This window comes from Ixodes scapularis, unplaced genomic scaffold (assembly GCF_016920785.2).
Source record: "Ixodes scapularis isolate PalLabHiFi unplaced genomic scaffold, ASM1692078v2 PGA_scaffold8__174_contigs__length_109621045, whole genome shotgun sequence".
Taxonomy (NCBI): Eukaryota; Metazoa; Arthropoda; class Arachnida; order Ixodida; family Ixodidae; genus Ixodes; species Ixodes scapularis.
In genome coordinates this window covers 44,583,685-44,603,815 of record NW_024609883.1, presented here as the reverse complement: position 1 = coordinate 44,603,815, position 20,131 = coordinate 44,583,685, and the positions used below count along the sequence as shown (strand labels likewise).

At 49.1% G+C, this 20,131-nt stretch overlaps 1 protein-coding gene across 1 annotated transcript in view; it reads right to left on the bottom strand.

Annotated features, from left to right (window-relative positions):
• Positions 1 to 19,898, bottom strand: part of LOC121833450 (chitin deacetylase 8-like) — a 30,990-nt gene extending 11,092 nt beyond the window's left edge. Inside the window, exon 1 of the mRNA XM_042286755.1 lies at positions 19,216 to 19,898. Coding sequence (XP_042142689.1) covers positions 19,216 to 19,886 — 671 coding nt within the window. The 5' untranslated portion in view covers positions 19,887 to 19,898. The remainder of the gene's footprint in view (positions 1 to 19,215) is intronic.
• Between the last annotated feature and the right edge of the window lie 233 nt (positions 19,899 to 20,131).

Sequence of the window (20,131 nt, the reverse complement as noted above, 5' to 3'; positions counted from 1 at the left end):
TAACCCGGGATAACACGTCTTGCCAGGACTTGCCCGGAAAATGGACCGGTACAAAGGGATGGGGAAAACAGTTTCAATGATATCACGCGTTAAACGCTCACGCGTGACACCCGACAAGTATTCAAGAGAGAAACGAACGCACAGAAAACGGAAAGCCTCCACCATTTCTCTAAGAAAACTACCAATGTTGCGCTGTTTCCGACAACACGATGAAACGACAAACAAAGGAATTTCATCTGACAGTCTGGTCTGAATTACAGCTCGAAGAAATGGATTTGATTGGTCCCTAGGAAACATGAAGCGCGACACAACCTGCCTGACAAAAATGTGTGACAATGACAACCCGCCATTTTTGACGTGACGAAACAAATTGTCCCGACAAATCCTTTCCCATCCAGACCGTCAGATGAACTCAGCAAAAACGCGGTGCAGCTTTTGCACATTTACACGCGCGCACGCCAAGACTTGAAGCACATACAAAATTTTTGCAATTAAAAAGATGTTACAGACGGTGGCGCGCGTAAATATAGACAACGCCCACCAACCCCACTTACTACACCTATCGCGTGTTTCCTTGATAACATTTGACCAGTACGCCTTCGAGTTTTTATAATGCTGCAACGGTACTCCTAAATACTGCGTAGGCGTTGACATAAAATTGATATCTTGAAATATACGAGGCTTCGTGGCCCACGTTCCATGCCAAAGCCCGCAACACTTTTCCCAATGAACTGCCGCACCGGTCAGGTCGTAGTAATATTTTAGGTCACGAACGGCTTGCACAATACTTGCTTTGTCTCAACAGAAAATTGCGACATCATGGCCACTTCCTCCCCTTGAACGCGCGCAGCGCGCTACCGCTGCTTATATTCACACTTGAAGGAGAGGAGACTAGAGGAGGAGAGTTGCGCATTCGCGCGCGGTGTGAGTAGAAGCGAACGCACGCGAAGTGCACGCAGCTGGTAGAGAGAGAGAGAGAGCGGAGAGAGTAACGCACAGCTGTTGGAGAGAGGGAAGGAGGAGAGTTGCACATGCGTAGTGTGAGTGCGGACTACGGACGCCGCGGGACATAGACCCGAGCAAGAGGTGCTCCGCATCTAAAAAAACATATGTGCCACAAGAACCACTCCCACTTTTATGTGCCCTGCTCCCTGAGTGTAGTATATAGTATCCCTCTTTCATGTGGTAAAAGCTACGTTGGACAGACCGGACGGTGTGTGAACGACCGGCCACGACAGCACAATCTCTCTCTAAAGTCTGCGGTGGGGGGCCATTTACCCCTGCACTGTAGATCCTGTAATTGTACGCCATCCTTAGCAAACACCAAGATAATAGGCAGGTACCGAGAAAAACACACCAGAGAGATTTTAGAGCGCAGCTCTTAGGGGCCCGTTTCCGGCTTGAGCGGCGTCGCCGTCGGCGTCGGCGTCGCCGTCGCCGTCGGCGTAACCGCGCGGTGCATCATGGGAAATGTCCCATAATGCACCGCGCGAGCCCCCCACCAAGGTCACGTGACCTCGTGGGGGGTCACGTGACCCCCCGAAGTCACGTGGCCCCCTCCTCGAGGTCACGTGACCCCCGCCGATGTCGCGTGACCCCCCGATGACGTCATCGTCACTGATGACGTCACCGGCATCCACATCGTCATCGTCATCATCACTGATGACGTCACCGGCATCCACATCGTCATCGTCATCATCACTGATGACGTCACCGGCATCCACATCGTCATCGTCATCACTGATGACGTCACCGGCATCCGCATCGTCATCGTCATCACTGATGACGTCACCGGCATCCACATCGTCATCGTCATCATCACTGATGACGTCACCGGCATCCACATCGTCATCGTCATCATCACTGATGACGTCACCGGCATCCGCATCGTCATCGTCATCATCACTGATGACGTCACCGGCATCCACATCGTCATCGTCATCATCACTGATGACGTCACCGGCATCCACATCGTCATCGTCATCATCACTGATGACGTCACCGGCATCCACATCGTCATCGTCATCATCACTGATGACGTCACCGACATCCGCATTGTCATCGTCATCATCACTGATGACGTCATCAGTGACGTCACTGATGTCGTCACCGGCATCCGCATCGTCATCGTCATCATCAGTGATGACGTCATCAGCAACGTCACTGATGACGTCACCGACATTCGCATCGTCATCGTCATCATCACTGGTGAAGTCATCAGTGACGTCACTAATGACGTCATCGGTACGCGCATCGTCATCGTCACTGATGACGTCATCAGTGACGTCAGTGATGACATCATCGGCATTGGGGGTCACGTGACCCCCAAGGTAACGTGACCCCCCCCCTGGTTAGTTTAACCCCCCCCCCCCCCAGTGCCCTTCCCTCCTCCTCCTCAAGAGCTGCGCTCTAATTCGGCGTTACAGGGAGTTGTAAGCGGCTTTCATTTTTTTGAAGCCTTCATTATCCTAAGCATGGGCGAGCGATGTGTAAGCTTTCCGTCTGTTTCATTAACAGAGGAGGAAATTCCCTTCTTAAAATCTTTTTCGTGTGGGTAATTTTACATGTCCCCCTCGAGCCCTCGGGCCTGTGGTCCCTCGTGCCTGTGTGGCCATCGCTCGAGCGGATTCCGCGTTCTGTACCACTTTCTTTTCTTTCGTTAATACATGAGTTGTGAGTGTGCGCTTGTCTGTCGTCTACGTGTTCCTCTTCTCTGTCCTTGTCCCTGTGTGCGCAACTGTAACTATGTTAAATAAAGCATCTATTTCGCACGAGGCACTGTCGAAGTTACACCGGCAGTGTTCCAAAATTTACTCGATCTGACTCCGGAGTATAGGTTTCGTACCATGGTGTTCCAAACCTTACTCGAGTTTACTCGATGGCTTCTGAACTGGCGTTCCAGAAGCGGGTTGTTTACTCCCTAGTAATTACTCACTCTACCCTGCTCGATCGGGGGGTAACGTTGGATTACATCGAGTAAATACGTCACGTGATCCGTTCGTCGTCTCCTTTCTGCGCCGACGGCCGTTAAAGCTCGCTCGCTCCGTTGGCTTTGGTGGCGGACGTTCGAAATGACAAAGAATGAGGTGCAGCCATTTATATGTGGTTATCGCGATTTCCTGTTTTCAACGCAGAAATTGACTGCATTGCATCCAGACCCTGCATCTTCCCCAGGAAGGTATACTTTTGTATTATCAAAGTACAAGCTTAAACAGGAGCTCCTTCGCATTCTCGGCGTTGGAGGGAATGCCGTATTCTCACGTTCAAGGCTGAAAATGTTCGAACGCAGTAAATGATGAGGTAGTATTTTTGTTCCCCCAAGGGTGTGTGCAATGAGAGGATAACGCTTGCAAAGCAGTGAAGGCATCGAAGATTTCATTGTAATCATATCCGCGTCTAAGCGAGCGTAAGTTACATATCACCCTTGAGAAAGCACCCTGCGCTGTACCGCTACACCGTGTGGAAACAATTCCTGCAAAACGTAACCGGTGCAAATTAATATGCGTGGAATATATACGTTTAGGGAACCTCGACTAGAATTACAGCCGATCGCGCTGAATAATAAAAACACATGTTTGATGTCTAACTGTAAGTAGTGAGTAATTTTCACCTCGATACAGCTCAAAAGAAAGGTGAGTAAAATGAGCTAGTGAATCCACCTCAGAAAACGCTGCGTCGTGATTAATATAATCGTCTCTTCGAGTGATTTATCCATGATCAAAAGGATCGTCGGCTATTTTCTGCCATCGCTGCTGTGTTTTATTTTTTCCGTAGAATCCAGGGGATTATCCCGGCCGTTTTAAAATCGAGTCATGGATCGTTTACTCGCGTTGTCACGTGGTATTATTCGCTGGCGTAGGAGACAGGTTACTCGAGTAAGATTTTGAACCTAGCCATGGTGCCCAGGAGTGGGCGGTTCACGGACAATGCACGGGACCAACACCGAAAGTGCTGCCGGCTAGCACGCTAGCCTGGGCGGAGCAGTCATCGGGCCAGAGACATGGCGATTGAAGGCCAACAACGTCGCAGCTGCCAGCCACCCCCGTAACCACGCTACTGCCTTCCCCGAAAGCCCTGGATACAACAGGAGAAGTCTGGCAGAGTTGAAAGACGTAGAGGCAAGAGGTTCGAGCTCTTCGCAACTGCAACCTACTTGGACAAGCAGCCGAAAGAGGTAGTACAGGCAGCCACTTTTCTTATCAGTATTGGTGAAGACACACGCAAAACGTATAGCACTTTTGTGTTTGAAGCTAACAAGAAAAAAAGCAACGTCGACGTACTTAAACGAAAGTTCAAAGCTTTCCACAAGCCAGCGCTGAATCTAGCCTATCCCGAGTTCCGTTTCGCAAAGCGTGACCAGAAAGACGGTGAACGTTTTACCGATTGGTTAACGGAGCTGCGAGGACTCGCTAAAAGCTGTGAGTTTGGCGAGTTGGAACAACGCAGGCTAAGAAGCAGAATTATTCTCGAACTAAAAGACAAGAAACTAGAAGAAAGGTTTCTTTCTGAGAATGCTTCGTTCGCTAAAACTGTCGAGATGTGCCACGCTGGCGAACATATGGTAAAGTACAAAGCGAAGAAATCCATTTTTGCACGAAGAGTCGTGCGGAAGTCAACACACTTTCTCAAGTTAAAAGCCGCCGCTGTAGTAAATGCGCGAGGAAGCATCACATTAGCGAAGCATGCCCCGCAAAAGGACGCATGTGCAAGAAATGCGACGAACGCAATCATTTCGCGACAGCATGCGAAACGAAGACCATGGCGTTTCTCGCGAGCGAGAAAAGAGTTGCGTCATTGGAAGCCCGGACGGACCATTTCTGGTTAGAAGCGTTATCACATGGCAGCAAGGATGACGATAGCTGGGCAGCAATCGGGAACGTTGAGGGAACACCTGTTTTTTCCAAGCTCGACACATGCGCGAACTGCTCAGTCATATCAAGCGTTCAGCTGCAAGAGATAACAAAGAAGATGTCAGAAAGCTGAGCCATTGTTTTGAACACTTTCTTTGGCTTTCATAAGGAAGCAACGCGACGTATTCAACTACACGTGACCGTTCCCGACGGAGCGTTCGATACAGAATTCTTCGTAGTAGAAGACAATGTACCTGTGACTTTGAACGGCTCAGTTGCAGAAAAACTGGGTTTGCTTCGTCGGGTAGTTTCAATGGAGCAACAAGACCTCTACGCCGTGGCCGTTCCTTACGAAGGCACTTTCACTGGCTTAGGCGAGCTCAAAGGATTCGTCTACCATCTGAAGCTCAAGCCAGGTTCTCAAGGGGTGGTCAAGCCAGCGCGCTGCGTTCAATTTTCCGTCCAAGAGACAGTAAAGGCAAAACTGGGCCGTATGGAATCCGCGGGAGTGATCGCCAAACTGACAGAGCCCACTTAATAGCCCAGCTACATGGTCGTAGTCACTAAGAGACAAGGTACGAATATGTCTCGATCTTTCGGAATTGAATAAAGCGCTGCTAAGAGAACATTAGCCGATGTCAACGCTAGAAGACATCACTTCCTAACTCAGTGGAGCACAGCCTTTTTCGACCTTGGATGTCACTTCGGGTTTCTGCCAGTTAAAATTGAATGAAGAAAGCTCCAAAATCTGCACCATGAGTACGCCGTATGATTGGTACCGATTCCTACACATGCCATTCGGTATTTCGTCAGCACCTGAAATATTTTAACGTGCCATACACAAAGTACTAGAGAGTCTTGAAGGCGTCGCAGTAGTCATGAATGATATTCTCGTCTGGGGACGATCTAAAGACGAACACGACGAAAATCTAGTAAAGATACTACAACGATGTCAACAGCAAAACCTCAAGCTGAACAGCAAAAAAGTGCCGTTTTTTTCAGACAGCTGTCAAATATCTCGGACATGTTTTGATGCGGAACGGGCAAATAAGAGAAATTTTGAAAAAATGTCGCGTGGGTTTGGGAAGACGGTCATCAGACAAGTTTCGAAGCACTACGCGAAGCCCTCGCCAAAGCTCTGGTACTGGCCTATTACAAGAAGGGAAAGCTGATCACCCCCTCTGTCGACGCCAGCCAAGCTGGGGTTGGCGCAGTGATACTGCAAGCAGGAACCCTTTGGCGTATTCATCACTGTCGCTAACAGGCGCGTAGCAGAGGTGCCCGCAGATAGAGAAGGAGATGTTCGCAATTGTACACGGCTGTGCGAAATTCCAGGGCTATATTTTTGGTCAACCAGAGGTCATTGTAAAATCGGATCACAAACCTCTTGAGATGATTTTCAAACAACCCTTGTGTCAATGCCCTTTCCTTCTGCAGCGGATGCGCCTGAACCTTCAGAAGTACCTTATAACCTTCAAATACACTCCCGGAAAGCAGTTCCTCGGTGCAGACGCATTATTGCGCTTTCTGAATACAGCCAAGCTTGAGGAGCATTGCGCATTTCCTTGTTAACGTCATCGCTTCTCCTCAAGTTTCTGACAGGAGCCTGGGTCAAGTTCTGCAAGAAACAGGCCGAGATCCAGCCATGGTGATACTTCCCCAGTATGCAAGCACCGAATGGCCTGATACCAAGACCGACGTCATTCCAGAGCTTCGGAGCTATACATCGGCGATGAGCTGCCCACGCAAGATGGTCTTGTGTTCCGGAGCAACCGCTTCAACATTCCTGCCAGCCTGCGTAGCGATGTACTCTGCTGTCTTCATGCCGCGCACACGGAAGGAGAAAAGATGAAGGCACGTGCTCAAACAGTAGTCTTTTGGCCGAGTATAAGCAGCGACATTGAGGAAGTACCTCGACGCTGTCAAACTTGTCAAAAGTACAAGCCTAGAAATGCAAGGCTGCAACTGCTAAACCACGATGTCCCATCTCTAACTTGGGAATTTGTCAGAGTCGACTTTTGCCATCACGACGGCACCGACTACTTAATTGTTGTTGACTTTTATTCGTTATTTTCCGAAATCGGAGCGGTGCAGACGCCATCAGCGGACAAGGTGGTAGCAGCCTTGGCCGACATCTTTGCAACACATGGCTTTCCGGTGCAACTATGCACCGACAACGGGTCACCATTCAGCAGTGAAAAGTTCAAGGACTTTGTCGGTAAGATTGGCCGCAGTCCGTACGATCCTTGCTCTATTGGAATGGCCGAGCGCGCTGTTCAAGCTAAAAAGCTCCAAGGAAGTATCGTTACAGGAACACTGGGCTCTGTGCCGCGTTGCTTGAATGGAGGAACCCTCCTTGTGACTCCTCTTCAAAATTTCCTCTACAGCGACTAATGGGCCGCCAGTCCAGAACGCTGCTCCCTGTGCCAGGCAGCCACCTAGAGCCCACGATCGTGCCACTTAAGGAGGTACACCAGTGTCTTCAAAACATCAGACAGGAGCAACGTTCCTCCTACAACAGAGGGACACAACCTCTTCAAGAGCTTCCCGTTGGCTTCCCGGTGTACAGAGTGGCCACAAGGATGTGGTCTTCCGCCAAGGTCGTACAGACAGCAAAGACTTCGCAAGCGTACATCATGGAAACTGAGGAGAGACAACAGTTGTAGCGGACAAGAGAACACCTCAGGCCGGCGCCACCACCACCTTCCACAGCGACCGTAGGCCCCCCAGAGCCATCGGAGAGACCAGAACCAGAAGAACTACGGAGAAGTGACTGAACGCGTCAGTCACCAAAAAGATACCCGATGCCGGAGTTCTAATCATGAGATAATTAAACTCGTAGGAAAAAAAAAGAATATGTGACGTAATGCACGGTCACGCACACGCACTTATCAGTTGGGGGAAACGCCCCCCTCCGAGGTATATATCAACTGACTTCTTTGAATAAAGCATCTATTTCGGACGAGACACTGTTGAAGTTGCATATAATTTGCTAGCAAGGTGCTTGCAAGCACGTTGCTATATTACGTCAGTTACGAAACTTCCCATAGACACTGCACTTAAATAAAAAGAAAATCCGTTCTTGAAAGATTCTTTGGCAACCTAAGAACACTTTTAGCTCGTGGAGGACGTTTTCGCGTCAAGAAGTGTCGCCTCCCGGCGCCCTAGAAAGGCAACTAAGCGGTGAAGAACTCTTGCGCGTCAAAAAAGACCCCTTATAGGTTTGTCACAAAGAACCCTTTCAGGGGGTGCTGAAACAAAAGTTTCAGGGTGCAAAATATGGACAAGCCGAAGAACCTCTAGAGTTCTTTTTCGACCAGATTTTTTTTTAGAATGCGCTTGCCTCACGGCTTGCCCCCCGTCGTTCGACGGACCACCGTTTTGGGGGCGCGGCTGCTATGGTAAGTGCAGCGAATTGTGTAAAATGGCGTATGTTTCGAAGGCCGTCATCTAGATGACGCTTTACCGTACTCTAGTCCAGTGGCTCTCAACCATTGATGTTTCGCAGACCCCTTGTCAATCGGCAGAGACGGTGGAGGACCTCGTTCGTGGTGAGGGTAAGGGAAAGGTATAGGTTAATTATGATAATGATTTAATAAACTGACACAACTAAGGAGTAGTGTGAAGTAGACTTTGCCCATTGACGTACACACGAGAAAACTCACCTAAAAATTGAAACGATTCTTGTCAATAGAGAACAAAAAAAAAAAGAAAAAAAAAAACCGCATCTCCTTTTGGTGAATGATGTTGATTGGGGCGAAGCTCTGGTGGTGCTTGTCTGCGTAGACGGTGAGCCGCAGCATGCCGAGCCTTTCGTTCGTTTTCATCTGTGTCACGCTGCGGTCAAATGCTCAAATGCGTATATAACAACGTTCCATACCACACATTCTCTTTCTGACATGGATGAAAACGAACGAAAGGCTCGGCATGCTGCGGCTCACCGTCTACGCAGACAAGCACCACCAGAGCTTCGCCCCAATCAACATCATTCACCACGTGGAGATGCCGTTGTTTTTTTTTTTTTTTTGCCCTACACGAGCACAGGAGCACGTGCTCACGTGCTCGTGACCCGACGGCGGACGGACATACGGACATGGCTAGCGGGGTATTCACACGAGGGAGAAATCCCGGGGATTTCTCCCCGGCACGCGCGTATCACGAGATGAAAACGCGAGGCTTTTGCACATCGCAAAGCCTGACGTTTTCGTCGTGGGATGCGCGTGCCGGGGAGAAATCCCCGGGATTTCTCCCTCGTGTGAATACCCCTTTATTGTCGGGCTAGAGTGATGAGGCAGTGCTTCACGGACCCCTAGAATTCCTTTGCGGACCCCAAAGGGTCCGCCCACCCCCATTTTGAAACCACAGCTGTAGTCTATGGAACACATAGCTTTCAAGTAAAAATCTAAATGGCTCTTCACTAAAGGGAGTGAAGGGAGTGAGGAGGGGTACCCTCCTCCGCGGGAGATCCCCAACCAAGATAATTTGGTGACATCGCTTGCATGTCAAGCTGGCAGTCTCAAAAACACAGTAAGTCGTGAGCCCTATTCCGTTTTGCTGTCGTGAATTTCCTTAAGATTAATTCCCCACCATTAAGCTGCCTGTATGCCGTCGGGACTGAGCCGTATACTGCTTGCATAATTCGCAATTTGAAATGTCCATTGAAGAGGCTCTCAGACAACATTTTACTTTTAAATAACTTCGCGAAAACAAAATTACTGTGACTTGAAGTTTGGGTTACTAGTTTAGATGTGTCTTTTATTATGTCGCATCAAGGTTTCGGCAAAACAATGACTAGCAATATACCGACGGTGCTCCCCTGTAAATACTGCATTAGATGCTTTACCCTGGTGATAAAGGTCGCGGCCAATCTTTGTTTGAGGTGCTCTAGCGCGGACACGTGCTTTCGCCTCCACGGTTGCCCAGAAGCCGGGGAAGAATACTTTCATGTACACGGGGTTGGCGAAGACTAAACTAGGCGAAGACCACTTAATCTACGACGGTGAGGTAGTTCCACGGCGGCTTTTGATGTTTCCTGCCCATGACGTCACGATAGGCCACGTGCGACGTTATTAGATCGACCCCCCCCCCCCCCCCTCCTCCCTTTTCCCCCGCCCACCAGCCCCTTGATAAAATCCCCACTTCGCGTTTCTTTCAAGTACCGCCAACGCTTGTTTTGTTAACACGCGAAGCAGGTGCCATAACCGAGGGCTCCGCCGCCATTCGCTTCCGAGGGCCGCTCCTTTAAGAGTGCTGCGCCGCCATTTGCTTCCATAGAACGCACGAGGTATGTACGCGCCTCGTGCGCTGGCGCTTTTGACACTATTTTGCAAAGATATTACAAACTCACCAAGGGGATTTATTCAACTCTCGCTTGTAGCACCGTCTAGAGGTCGCGTTGGAAACTGTATTCTTCGGAGGCGCTACAGTGAAGCGCTATCTAGACGCTGTGCTTCAAAACTTGTGTAACGGTAGTTACCATGGCAGCCGTCCCCTCCAAAAGACTGTGATGCGTCGAACGACGGGAGTATTGCTTGTTGAAGACTCGTCTATTTATTTATTTATTTTATTTACTTAGGAATACCGCAGGCCAATTGCGGCCCAAGCAGGATTGGGGTTACAAAAGTGGAGTCAAAGAAGCGCAACACCAGGTAATCCGTAAAATGGGAGAGGGGAACAGGGGAAAATTATGCAAAAATTGTAATAAAGCACATGTAATAGCTCACAACAAAGTTGGGAGGGGTGGCGGTAGTGCGGAACAGGAAAATAAAACACAATGCAAAGAGTTACACATCAAACAAACGCTCAATCGACTACAAAACATTGTCAGATATAAATATGTGATGAGGTAGGTTGTTCCATTCTGTTATGGTTCAGGGAAAGAAGGAGTATTTAAACGCATTTGTTCGAGCGAATACTGGAGTTATTTTATGCGGATGGTCATGCCTTGTGCGCCTAGTCGAGGATGGGTGAAGAAAGGACGACGATTCAAGCCAAAGTTTTTTAAACCAGAGTTGATAAAGAAATTTTAGTCTAGCTAGCTTCCTTCGTGAATCAAGGGAGATGATGTTGTTACTTTGAACTAAGGCAGTAGGTGAGTCATGGGGGTGGTAGCGATTAAATATAAAACGAGCTGCTTGCTTTTGAACATCTTCCAGTATCTTGATATCTTTTTCTGTGAATGGATCCCAGACTGTACGGGCGTATTCTAACTTCGTTCTTATCAATGTGTTATAGGCTAAAAGTTTCACATGAGAAGGCACGTGCTTAAGCTTGTGTCTTACCATACCTAGTTTTCGACGGGCAGCTGCACAAACGTGTTCAATGTGTGAGGACCAAGATAAGTTGCTAGAAATTGTTATACCAAGATATTTAAAGCTCATCGTCCGAGAGATGTAGTTATCACCAATAAAGTATTCATACTGATGAGAGGACTTTTTGTTAGTGATGCGCATGTACAAGGACTCTTCTTGGTTAAGCTTCATCTCCCAACGATCGCACCAGCTAGAAACTGCATTAAGACTTTCGTTCAGAACAACTTGGTCCCGTGTAGAGTTAATACCCTTGAACAATAGACAGTCGTCCGCAAATAAACGAATACTCACGCTTTTATCTATACAAAAAGTGAGGTCATTAATAAAAATTGAAAAAAAGAAGAGGGCCAAGGACACCCACTCCCTTGCGGAACACCCGAAATTACAGGAAGAGGATCAGAATGGTGAGCGTCTACATCGACGAATTGTTTTCGCATTTGAAGATAAGCTGAAATTCATTGAACAATTGTGCTGGGAAGGCCAGTCTCATTTAGTTTGGGGATGGGGAGTTTCTCAACCGAGTCGATCTAGTAAAGTTAATCACGGGACAAAATTCCTCTCAGCTGTCGTCATGTGACCAGGAGCCACCATATTGGAGGGTTTTTGCCACCTTACATTGGTGGACCAGGCACGTCGGCATTCAACTCGGTGTTCAGGATATAGACCGGTGTCCGAAACCCTAGCCCCAAGAGATAAAAATGGGAAATAAAAATCTCAAACGCAGGCTCTTGTATGAAACAATATTTTTGTTGTTGCTTTTTACAGCACTGTTAGCATCGGTGTTGTTCTTCGTGACCATGCATTGCTGACATTCTTGCACTACAATATGTGCGAAGGTTTCTAAAAAAAGGACAAGAAAAAACACAGAGTTTTGCATAAAGTGCTGCCCCGTACTGTGTTATGACGTCAGCATAAAGGGAGATGGTGGCGCCCATGAAAAAGAGCGGACACTGGTTTATAAGAACATTGCATTTGTACATTAAATGGGCAGCTGCTTAGTTTCGGTTCAATTAAAAAATATAAAAATGCGGCCACGAGATTGTGGAGTTTACATATCAGCAACGAGGTAACAACATTCGTCATCGAAGCAATAAAATGGGCAACACGTGCAAGTGAATGTTTTATTTTTTTTTTTTTAACCGGAAACGAAGTGTGCCGGTTTTAGACGGAACTGGCAGCACGTGACCAGATTTGAGATTTTCGGCTCCCGCTTTGCCACGACCGCTCTCTGCCGGGCTAAACTAGCTATCGGTACGGGAAATCTCCCATAGGAGGTATTCACTGGACGCCATATTTGAGGGCGATGTTTAGAGCGCATGCTCAGAACGAGCCCACATTAATAGCCTGCTAAGACCGGCAACCTTGATGGTGCTAAATGCACGCTTCAAAAGGACTGCGGAAGCTCGCCGTCAGCACGCGCTCAGCAGTCGCGCACACGGATATGGCCGCCAGTGAACAATCCCTATAGGGCGGAAACTTGGTAGTGGATCATTAGCGGACTAGACAGCGCTTTTTGTTTTTGCACATGGTCTACTAGGCCGCGGCCAGACTGCCAATGCATCATACAAAATAGAATCTGCAGACACGGTCTCAGGCATGTTTCTTCCTTATTCGAAGGTTCTGCTGCCGTATTGGCCATAAAGAAATTCTCTGCAGACATCTTTGAAGCATACATACGCATGAAGCAAGCATGTTTCGTACATGCTGTAGACGTATCGAGATTTATCTGTCATGTCAGTACCGGGCTTTTTTCCTTAACATCGTTGAGCAGTATGAATGCGACTTTGGGATTTGCTTCAGTGGCTGTGATTCTGCCGACTTATCATCTCTTGCGGACATCAAACTCAAAGGCTGGTGTAAAAACACAAGGAGAGAGAGAAAAAGAGAAAGGGAGAGAGAGAGAGAGCTAGAGAGAGAGAAAGAGAAAATAGGTTTATTAAAGCAAAATTTTCCGCGACCTTTAACGCCAAAGGAGCAGGAACATGGGCAAAAAAGGGAACACAGAGAAATTATACGAAGAATAAGGTGGTGTTAAATCTGAGCCGTAGAAGAATATTGGGTTTAAACGTTTCTGACCATACGCAGGCTTGCTGGCACTACTGGGACCTAGGTACGCTCGCACACAACTCCACTGACCGAGGCGCTTCTTTGTCGCGTTGTAGTATCAAGAGTAAACACGGACTTTTTCTCTCAATCTCTCCTTCGCAAAACTTGATAAGTGATAACGTATCACGGAGGTGCAGCGTGGACTCAGTCCACCGCGCCTCGCAGATTGTGCGCCAGCGCAGCGCGAGCACTCGATTTGGGGCTCGTGACAATGACTGCCTCGTCGAGTATATCCCCACCCCTGCCCGTTTCGATCTGGATGAGCATCGTACTGGCGTGCGGTCATGTATCCCTACTGCGTGGTGCACGTTAAAGACCCCAGGCTAGCGGTTGTACCGCACTGGCTAAATGTTTCATCTACAGCTGGGAGACTCGTCGCCCGTTGAGGCAGACCAAGTTCTAGGCTGTATAAAGGCCTGTTCCCACATGCAGCGGAGCGCTACAAGCATAGCGCTTACCTCGCGCTAAGCGCGTGCTGATGAGAGCGTTCACCAGCTTCGTATCGGACCGTCAAAACTGTTGCTCATGGCAGACGATAAGTAGCTGACGGCACGTGAGGAGCGCTACATCAGCGCTTCGCTGCATGTGAGAACCGGCCTTAAAGGTACACACAACCCAATTCTTTCGTATTTGTGCTCGAACCCAGGAGCTGCTATTGGCCACTTGCGCGATCGAAAGCGTCAGTGTGGTCGGCCTTCCAAGATTGGCCGAATACTTCCTATGACGCCTGCAAAGGTTTTCTCATCGACAGAAATAAGAATAATGTAAGAACTTCTATTTTGAGGGTGTTCGCAGTCTTGGTTTAAGGGCGCAATGATTTGAAGCTTCCACCATGCCAATTACAAACACCATCACACTTGTTGTTCGCAAGGTAATGACGTTGCGAAAGGGAACCATAAGAGGGCGCCACCAAAACATCTAGCCGCTAATAGACCCCTTTCGAAGGTGTGCCCTCAGTTGGAAGTTGAAGAGTGCCTGCACAATGGCAGACACAAAAGACACCGCCAGAGCCGTATATGTAGAGAGTTTGGCCATTCGTTGGGAAGTATAGGAGACAAATAAGGAGGCGCCATTGGCTGAAAGCGGGCTGGGCGGGTTCCAGGGCGTCTTCAGAAATTCGAATGTGACCAACCAGAAGCCGGAAATAATACCCTGGCGGTGGTCGCGAGAAACAAACCTGATAACTGCATTAGAGTAACTCTCGATGACTGAAAATATGGCACACGTGATGTTTCAATCACGCTCATCCAAAATGATGGTGGAAGAGTGCGACTAGCGGAACGATCAACATAATCCGTACGCCAAGCGCCGAGGGTCGGGAATCTGTCGTCCGAGCGGTCACACTCTGTCCGAGCAAAACAGAGTTGAGCGGCGCATTCGTTTCTTACATCTTTCTGCATGATCATGATCAAAACAACATGTGCACCCTATTTTCAACCATGACGAGCTACTATACTTCACTCTTACGCGCTTATTAAAACCATTTCCGAACATAGACCTTTGATCAGAACTGTTTGTGGCTACCACCGCTAGGGGATTCTTTTCGGCTTCTGGTTGGTCAAGAGAGCACGACAAGCCCTCTTTCCGAGTCTGGTGCACACCCTGGCACTGCCCGCGCCTCCCGTTGACCAAACTCTCTACATATACGGCTCTGGACACCGCCAATGTTAGAACTTTCGAAACTCTACCGATGACTCTTCATGTCTAGGTAATGTGGTTTTAGAATTTCGTATTCTGTGGTGTCGCTTGCTTCGCCATTGTTTAGTGTGTCAGGCCTTTTAACGGTGAGCATGTGACTTTGTCAAGAAGTTTATGACGGGAACAGCAGAAATCCTACAATGTGTGACACTATCAGCGGTTGCCCTGAGCTTTGCTAACCACAGCGCGTGATTATGATTAGTAGTGACACCAGATTACGTGGCCCTTGTTCTGGCTGGCTGCGAGTTGAGGGGGTAAACGGTGCTCGTTTTTTTAAACACAGCTTTCTTATGGCAGGCCCCTAATGCCCAAGTTCCACTAGAGCGACACACATAAAGTACCGGCACCGACAAGCCTCAAACACGTGCGGCATGCACGCGAAGGTATATAGACCCTTTTGCTGTTTACAAACATGAACTGCCTCCTGCGTCCCAAGCGACTTCAGGTCGCTCCGTGTTCGCAAGCCTCTCGAGATTGCTTTGTCACCAGTGCTTGAAAGCACAAATGCTACATGTACAGTCAGCACGGAATGAAATCCGAACGCCGGAACGCGTGGCCATCGACACAGGCTGCTCCTCCTGGAGGGCCCCTGAGAACAAATGAAAATGCGCCGGGGCGCGAGGATGCGGGTCCTACTAAGACGTGCTCGACCCTCGCGCGGCGCGTCTGTGGCCGTAGGCACGCTGCAAGCGCCGTCACTCGGGGTGTTTTTGTGTCGCCGCACTGTAGCTTCGTCGACGCCGGGCGGCCGCTTAACCTGACTATAGCTCTTTGCGGTAGGCCCTGTTCAGACAGGGTGATGAATTTATTCCGCTCCGGAATTGATACGCCTGGCATATCGGTGGTTACCAAGGAGAGCGCGAGCGAGCAATTTCTCGCCTTTTATAAAAAATCGACTGATAACCTCGCACGAAAACATGCGCATTGCTCATAAAAAGCGAGGCGCCCACGTCGGTCTGCTCCAGCACTTTAAAAAAAAAAAAGAGTATGATTGTGGCCAATAAACGAATTTTATTTCGCGTCTATGATGTTTCACTATTTCGCAGAAACCGCGCGTGCCACGTTGTTCACCAGAGCTTCCGCGTGGTTCCGGTGACACGTCATCAAGCACTACGGGTCTTCTGTGCACGAAATGTTTCAACTTTCATTTCGCCCTTACAAACCGATAATTATTGACAGCGCTGAAGAGATATCATTGGGCATCCGATACACAAAGCGATGATTAATGGGTGCGCTGGACAGATGGACCAGAATCTGTACAGAGTGACGTACTGTTCAAGGCTCAAGTCACTACAAATAAGGAAAATGTTTGCCGAGTGCGCGAGTATGTAGACCTGAAATATGGCATTCGCAGCAAGGCATACGAGCCTGACGAAAAAAGGTTAATGGACGAGCTCTGGGAGTGGACGTATGGATGTGTTTACATATTGTATACTAAATATTTGTAGTAGCAACCTTCAGTTGGGTGTCAGCACTCGTCATATGTCCCAACTTGTTCATCTGTCTTGTACGTCGCACTATATTTGCTGTAAGTACTGCTAATTATAAAATTACGATACGTATAACAGACAACAACAATTGCGCACGCCAGGAGGAGAAGACACCATGGGCGCGCTCCACTGGCGCGCGCGCAAGCTGCTTGCTGCTGCTCTTAACATCGACCTACTCGCGCTGCGCGCAAGCCGCAGGTGTCGATCGGGAGACAGTGCGGCGACACAAAAGCACTCCGAGTGACGGCGCTTACAGCGCGTCACTGGCGAAACGCGGAAGTCCAAAACGCGCCGCGTGAGGGTCAAGCACTTCTTAGTAGGACCCGTAACCTCGCACCCCGGTGCATTTTCATTTGTTCTCAGGGGCCCTCCAGGAAGAGCAGCCTGTGTCGATGGCCACGCGTTCCGGCGTTCGGATTTCATTTCGTGCTGAGTGTACAGTACATCAAAGTTGGAGACTTAGCGAGGGCCCTCGGCTGAACAATTTAACGTCTTGGAGAAGGCAAGTTGGTTTGCAAGAATATTCGAAAATTATTTACAGATCTCGCTGTACTTCGTTCTTTTGGCGTTCACCTGGAGAATTGGTGGTTAAACGTTTCATCGACATTTCAAACAGTGATGTTAAGCCTAGTTCACATGCAGCGGTTTTGGCCCAAGAGCGGCGCGATTTCTGCCCTCGCGGCGCTCTGGCCAGCACCAGCAATTCTGCGGCACGAGCGCCGCGACGGCAGAAATCGCGCCGCTCTAGGGCCAAAATCGCTGCATGTGAACTAGGCTTTAGGGTGGGCCACGGTGTAAGATAATACTCCTCAGGTGAGGACAGCGCGCTCCTCGCGTAGTGCAGATAAATTTCGCTTTTCACTCTCTCTCTTTCTCTCACTATGGTTTCAAGCGGTGGCGGCAGATGACTCGTCGACCCGTGGGTACGGCAAAGACGGCTCGTGCCGCCTCATGCTCCACACGCGCAGAGCTCCAGCGAGGTTGTCGCTGGTGCAGAAAGACCACGGTGACCGGGGTGTCACGGCAACGAGATAATTTTTTTTCGCTCTCACAGAGTTTCTCCGTTTGGCCGCCGGCGACACTTTCAGCCGCCGGCACGGTGGCCGCGGAATGCTGCATGCAGCCTTTCGGATGCCCGTCGAACGAACACTATCTGATTCCTCGCGCCTCGCGTTCAGCCCCGCTGTGTCCTTACCTAAAGAGTGTATCTTACACCGTGGGGTGGGCTCTGTTCATTTTTTTTTATGAACCGGACGTTTTTTGGGACACCAAAGACTGGAGCACCACCTGGTGACCTTTGCCATGAAAAGTGTTATACATGGCTTGCACTGACGTCACATCGCTTAGTTTTGACCGACATGTAAGAGGAGGATATGGAAGCTGCTTTTGTAAGAATTTCGAGTGACGGGGGAATCTTCTATAATCTCCTGGGAGGAGAATAGCGACGTCTGTGCAAATCTAGGAGGCACAAAAGAGGATCCTGATAAGAGGGTAGCTCCTTCTTCCCCTCTTCTCTTGTGGTCATTGGAGCGCTCTTTGAATGACGTCCCGTGCACGCCATGTATATATTTGGCAGGATTGCAGTCTCTCGGTACTCGGGAAGTAAGCACTAGCGATTGCAAGCCTGCTAAAGATGCCTTTGCGTCATTGCAGCTTGTCGGTGTCGGTTGTGTGTGTCTGTCGTTCAAGTGGGACACGGCCATGATCAATCTCACTCCAGTGATGAAATAAGAAACACGAATGCATGGAAGGCAATGGCGCTACTTGTGCAATACATAGCGACTTTAACCTTGACAGACGCTGCTGGACTTGAATACCGCGACAGATATCTTTGGGCTTCAACGCGGTAATAAAACTGGTGTTGCCGCCGTTGAGGCACGAAACTAGGGTAAGTTACGAAGCAGTGTCTATGCAACACGTGTAGCGCAACTACCAAGCTCTCTATGACGTGGCGCGTACAGAAAGCGACTTTAAAAACAAGCATGTCTCCCATAGAGAAGCGCGGGAAACCGTGTCTGCGATGCTGCTGCCATTAGCTGCATATCGAGGAACAATATGGTGGCGCCGCTTGCAACCACGGCGAGGAGAGGACTTTATGTGGCAGCTGTGATTAAAAGCAGCTGTGCATGGACGCCGTCATTACTGACCTGCAGTTTTTTTTTTCTCTTATTCCCTTTCCTTCACTTCATTATCATAGCAGGCCAGGTTATTTCCACTTTAGATTCGTTGTCCTTCCGCCCAACAATGATCTTTCTGGAGGCTCGTTATTTCGGTAAGGCAAGAGAACGTCAGCAATGGTGACTGTAATCTGGCGCGTGTCCAAAGCGTTTACATATGCTTCACCGTGATCCGAGGTACTCCAGCTGGATCACGTCACGTGGTCACACACGTGGTCACGTGGTCACAGGCTTGCAGCGTTGCTGCTGCCAAGCGCGAGCACCCTTTTGTTTTTATTTCTTATTTTGACACTTCGTTGCTCTTTCTGGATAGGGCCCTCCACGAGAAGGCCGAGGCGCGACTCTCATATTTTCCGTTCTGGCGTGCAAGAAACGGCGGCTCTGTGATCTCTAGCTTGTCGATGAATCCAAATCTCAGTTATCACTGCCTTTGCTCGTTATTGGGAGAAAAAAGACAGTTTTTTTACCCCGCATAAAAAAAAAAAAAGCGAACATTTTTTTTTTGTGTTAGCATTTTTATTTTTGAAGGGCTTATTTTTTCTCCGTACCTTGCTCGAGTGTACGAACGGAGGATTAAACTTACCTGATGGAGTGTAGCGCAATTTCGTTGCCCATTCTGTAGAGCTCGTTCACGGACGGGTAGTCAAGGTAGTCTCCCGAAACAAAGAAAGTGGCCGCGATGCGGCATCCGCTGGCCTTGTTCTTGCGCTTGGGATCTGCAAGAAGCTCCTGGTAGAATTTCATGTTTCCCTGCGTGACTGCGTCGTCGAAGGTCAGCATCACAAACTGGGGCATGTCGTCTACCGGAGGTTTCGTGCTCTCGCACAAGCAGTTGGGAAGCTTGCAGTTGTTGAAGTTGCACTGCTCAGGCTTTTTAGTCACGGGGTCTTTTCTTGACGGGGGTGTTGTTGGTGAAGTAACAGGAGCTTTAGTCGTTGTCCCAATGTCGGCGCAACCTTTCAGTTGTCGAGCTTTATCGCCGGGACAGCCGCGATTCTCGCCATTTATGATTTCGGTCTTGCCTGTCTTCTCGATGGGGATCACAGTCTTCTCGTGGGTCACCGTCTTTGTTCCACATTTCTGACTGCCCGACGAAGAAACGTTTTTGCATTCGTCGGCTGGTGCCTTAGAAACCTGGAGGGAAGTGTCATGTCCCACAACGTACGTATTTGGGGGCAATACACCGTGTGGGACCGACGAGGCCCGGTGTAGAATGCCCAGGAACACAACGGCAAGGAAGATGCCCAGGCGCATCTTGCGTGGTGTACGTGGTCAGTACTGAGTTCTGATCGAAGCGTGCCCTTTTTGTGCTCGCCAGATATCTCCAACGTTTTGCGAGTTGCGTCAATGAGATAAAAGATTTTTGCGGCCACTCATCTGTTTAAGTGTAACCAATAAAGGCTTCGATGGAAAAAGTGGCGCCATTCATTGTTCTGGAAATGCTCGAGAGTCGAGACATGTCACGCGCGCCGCTTCTGGGAAGAACTTGGCGTCTTTTA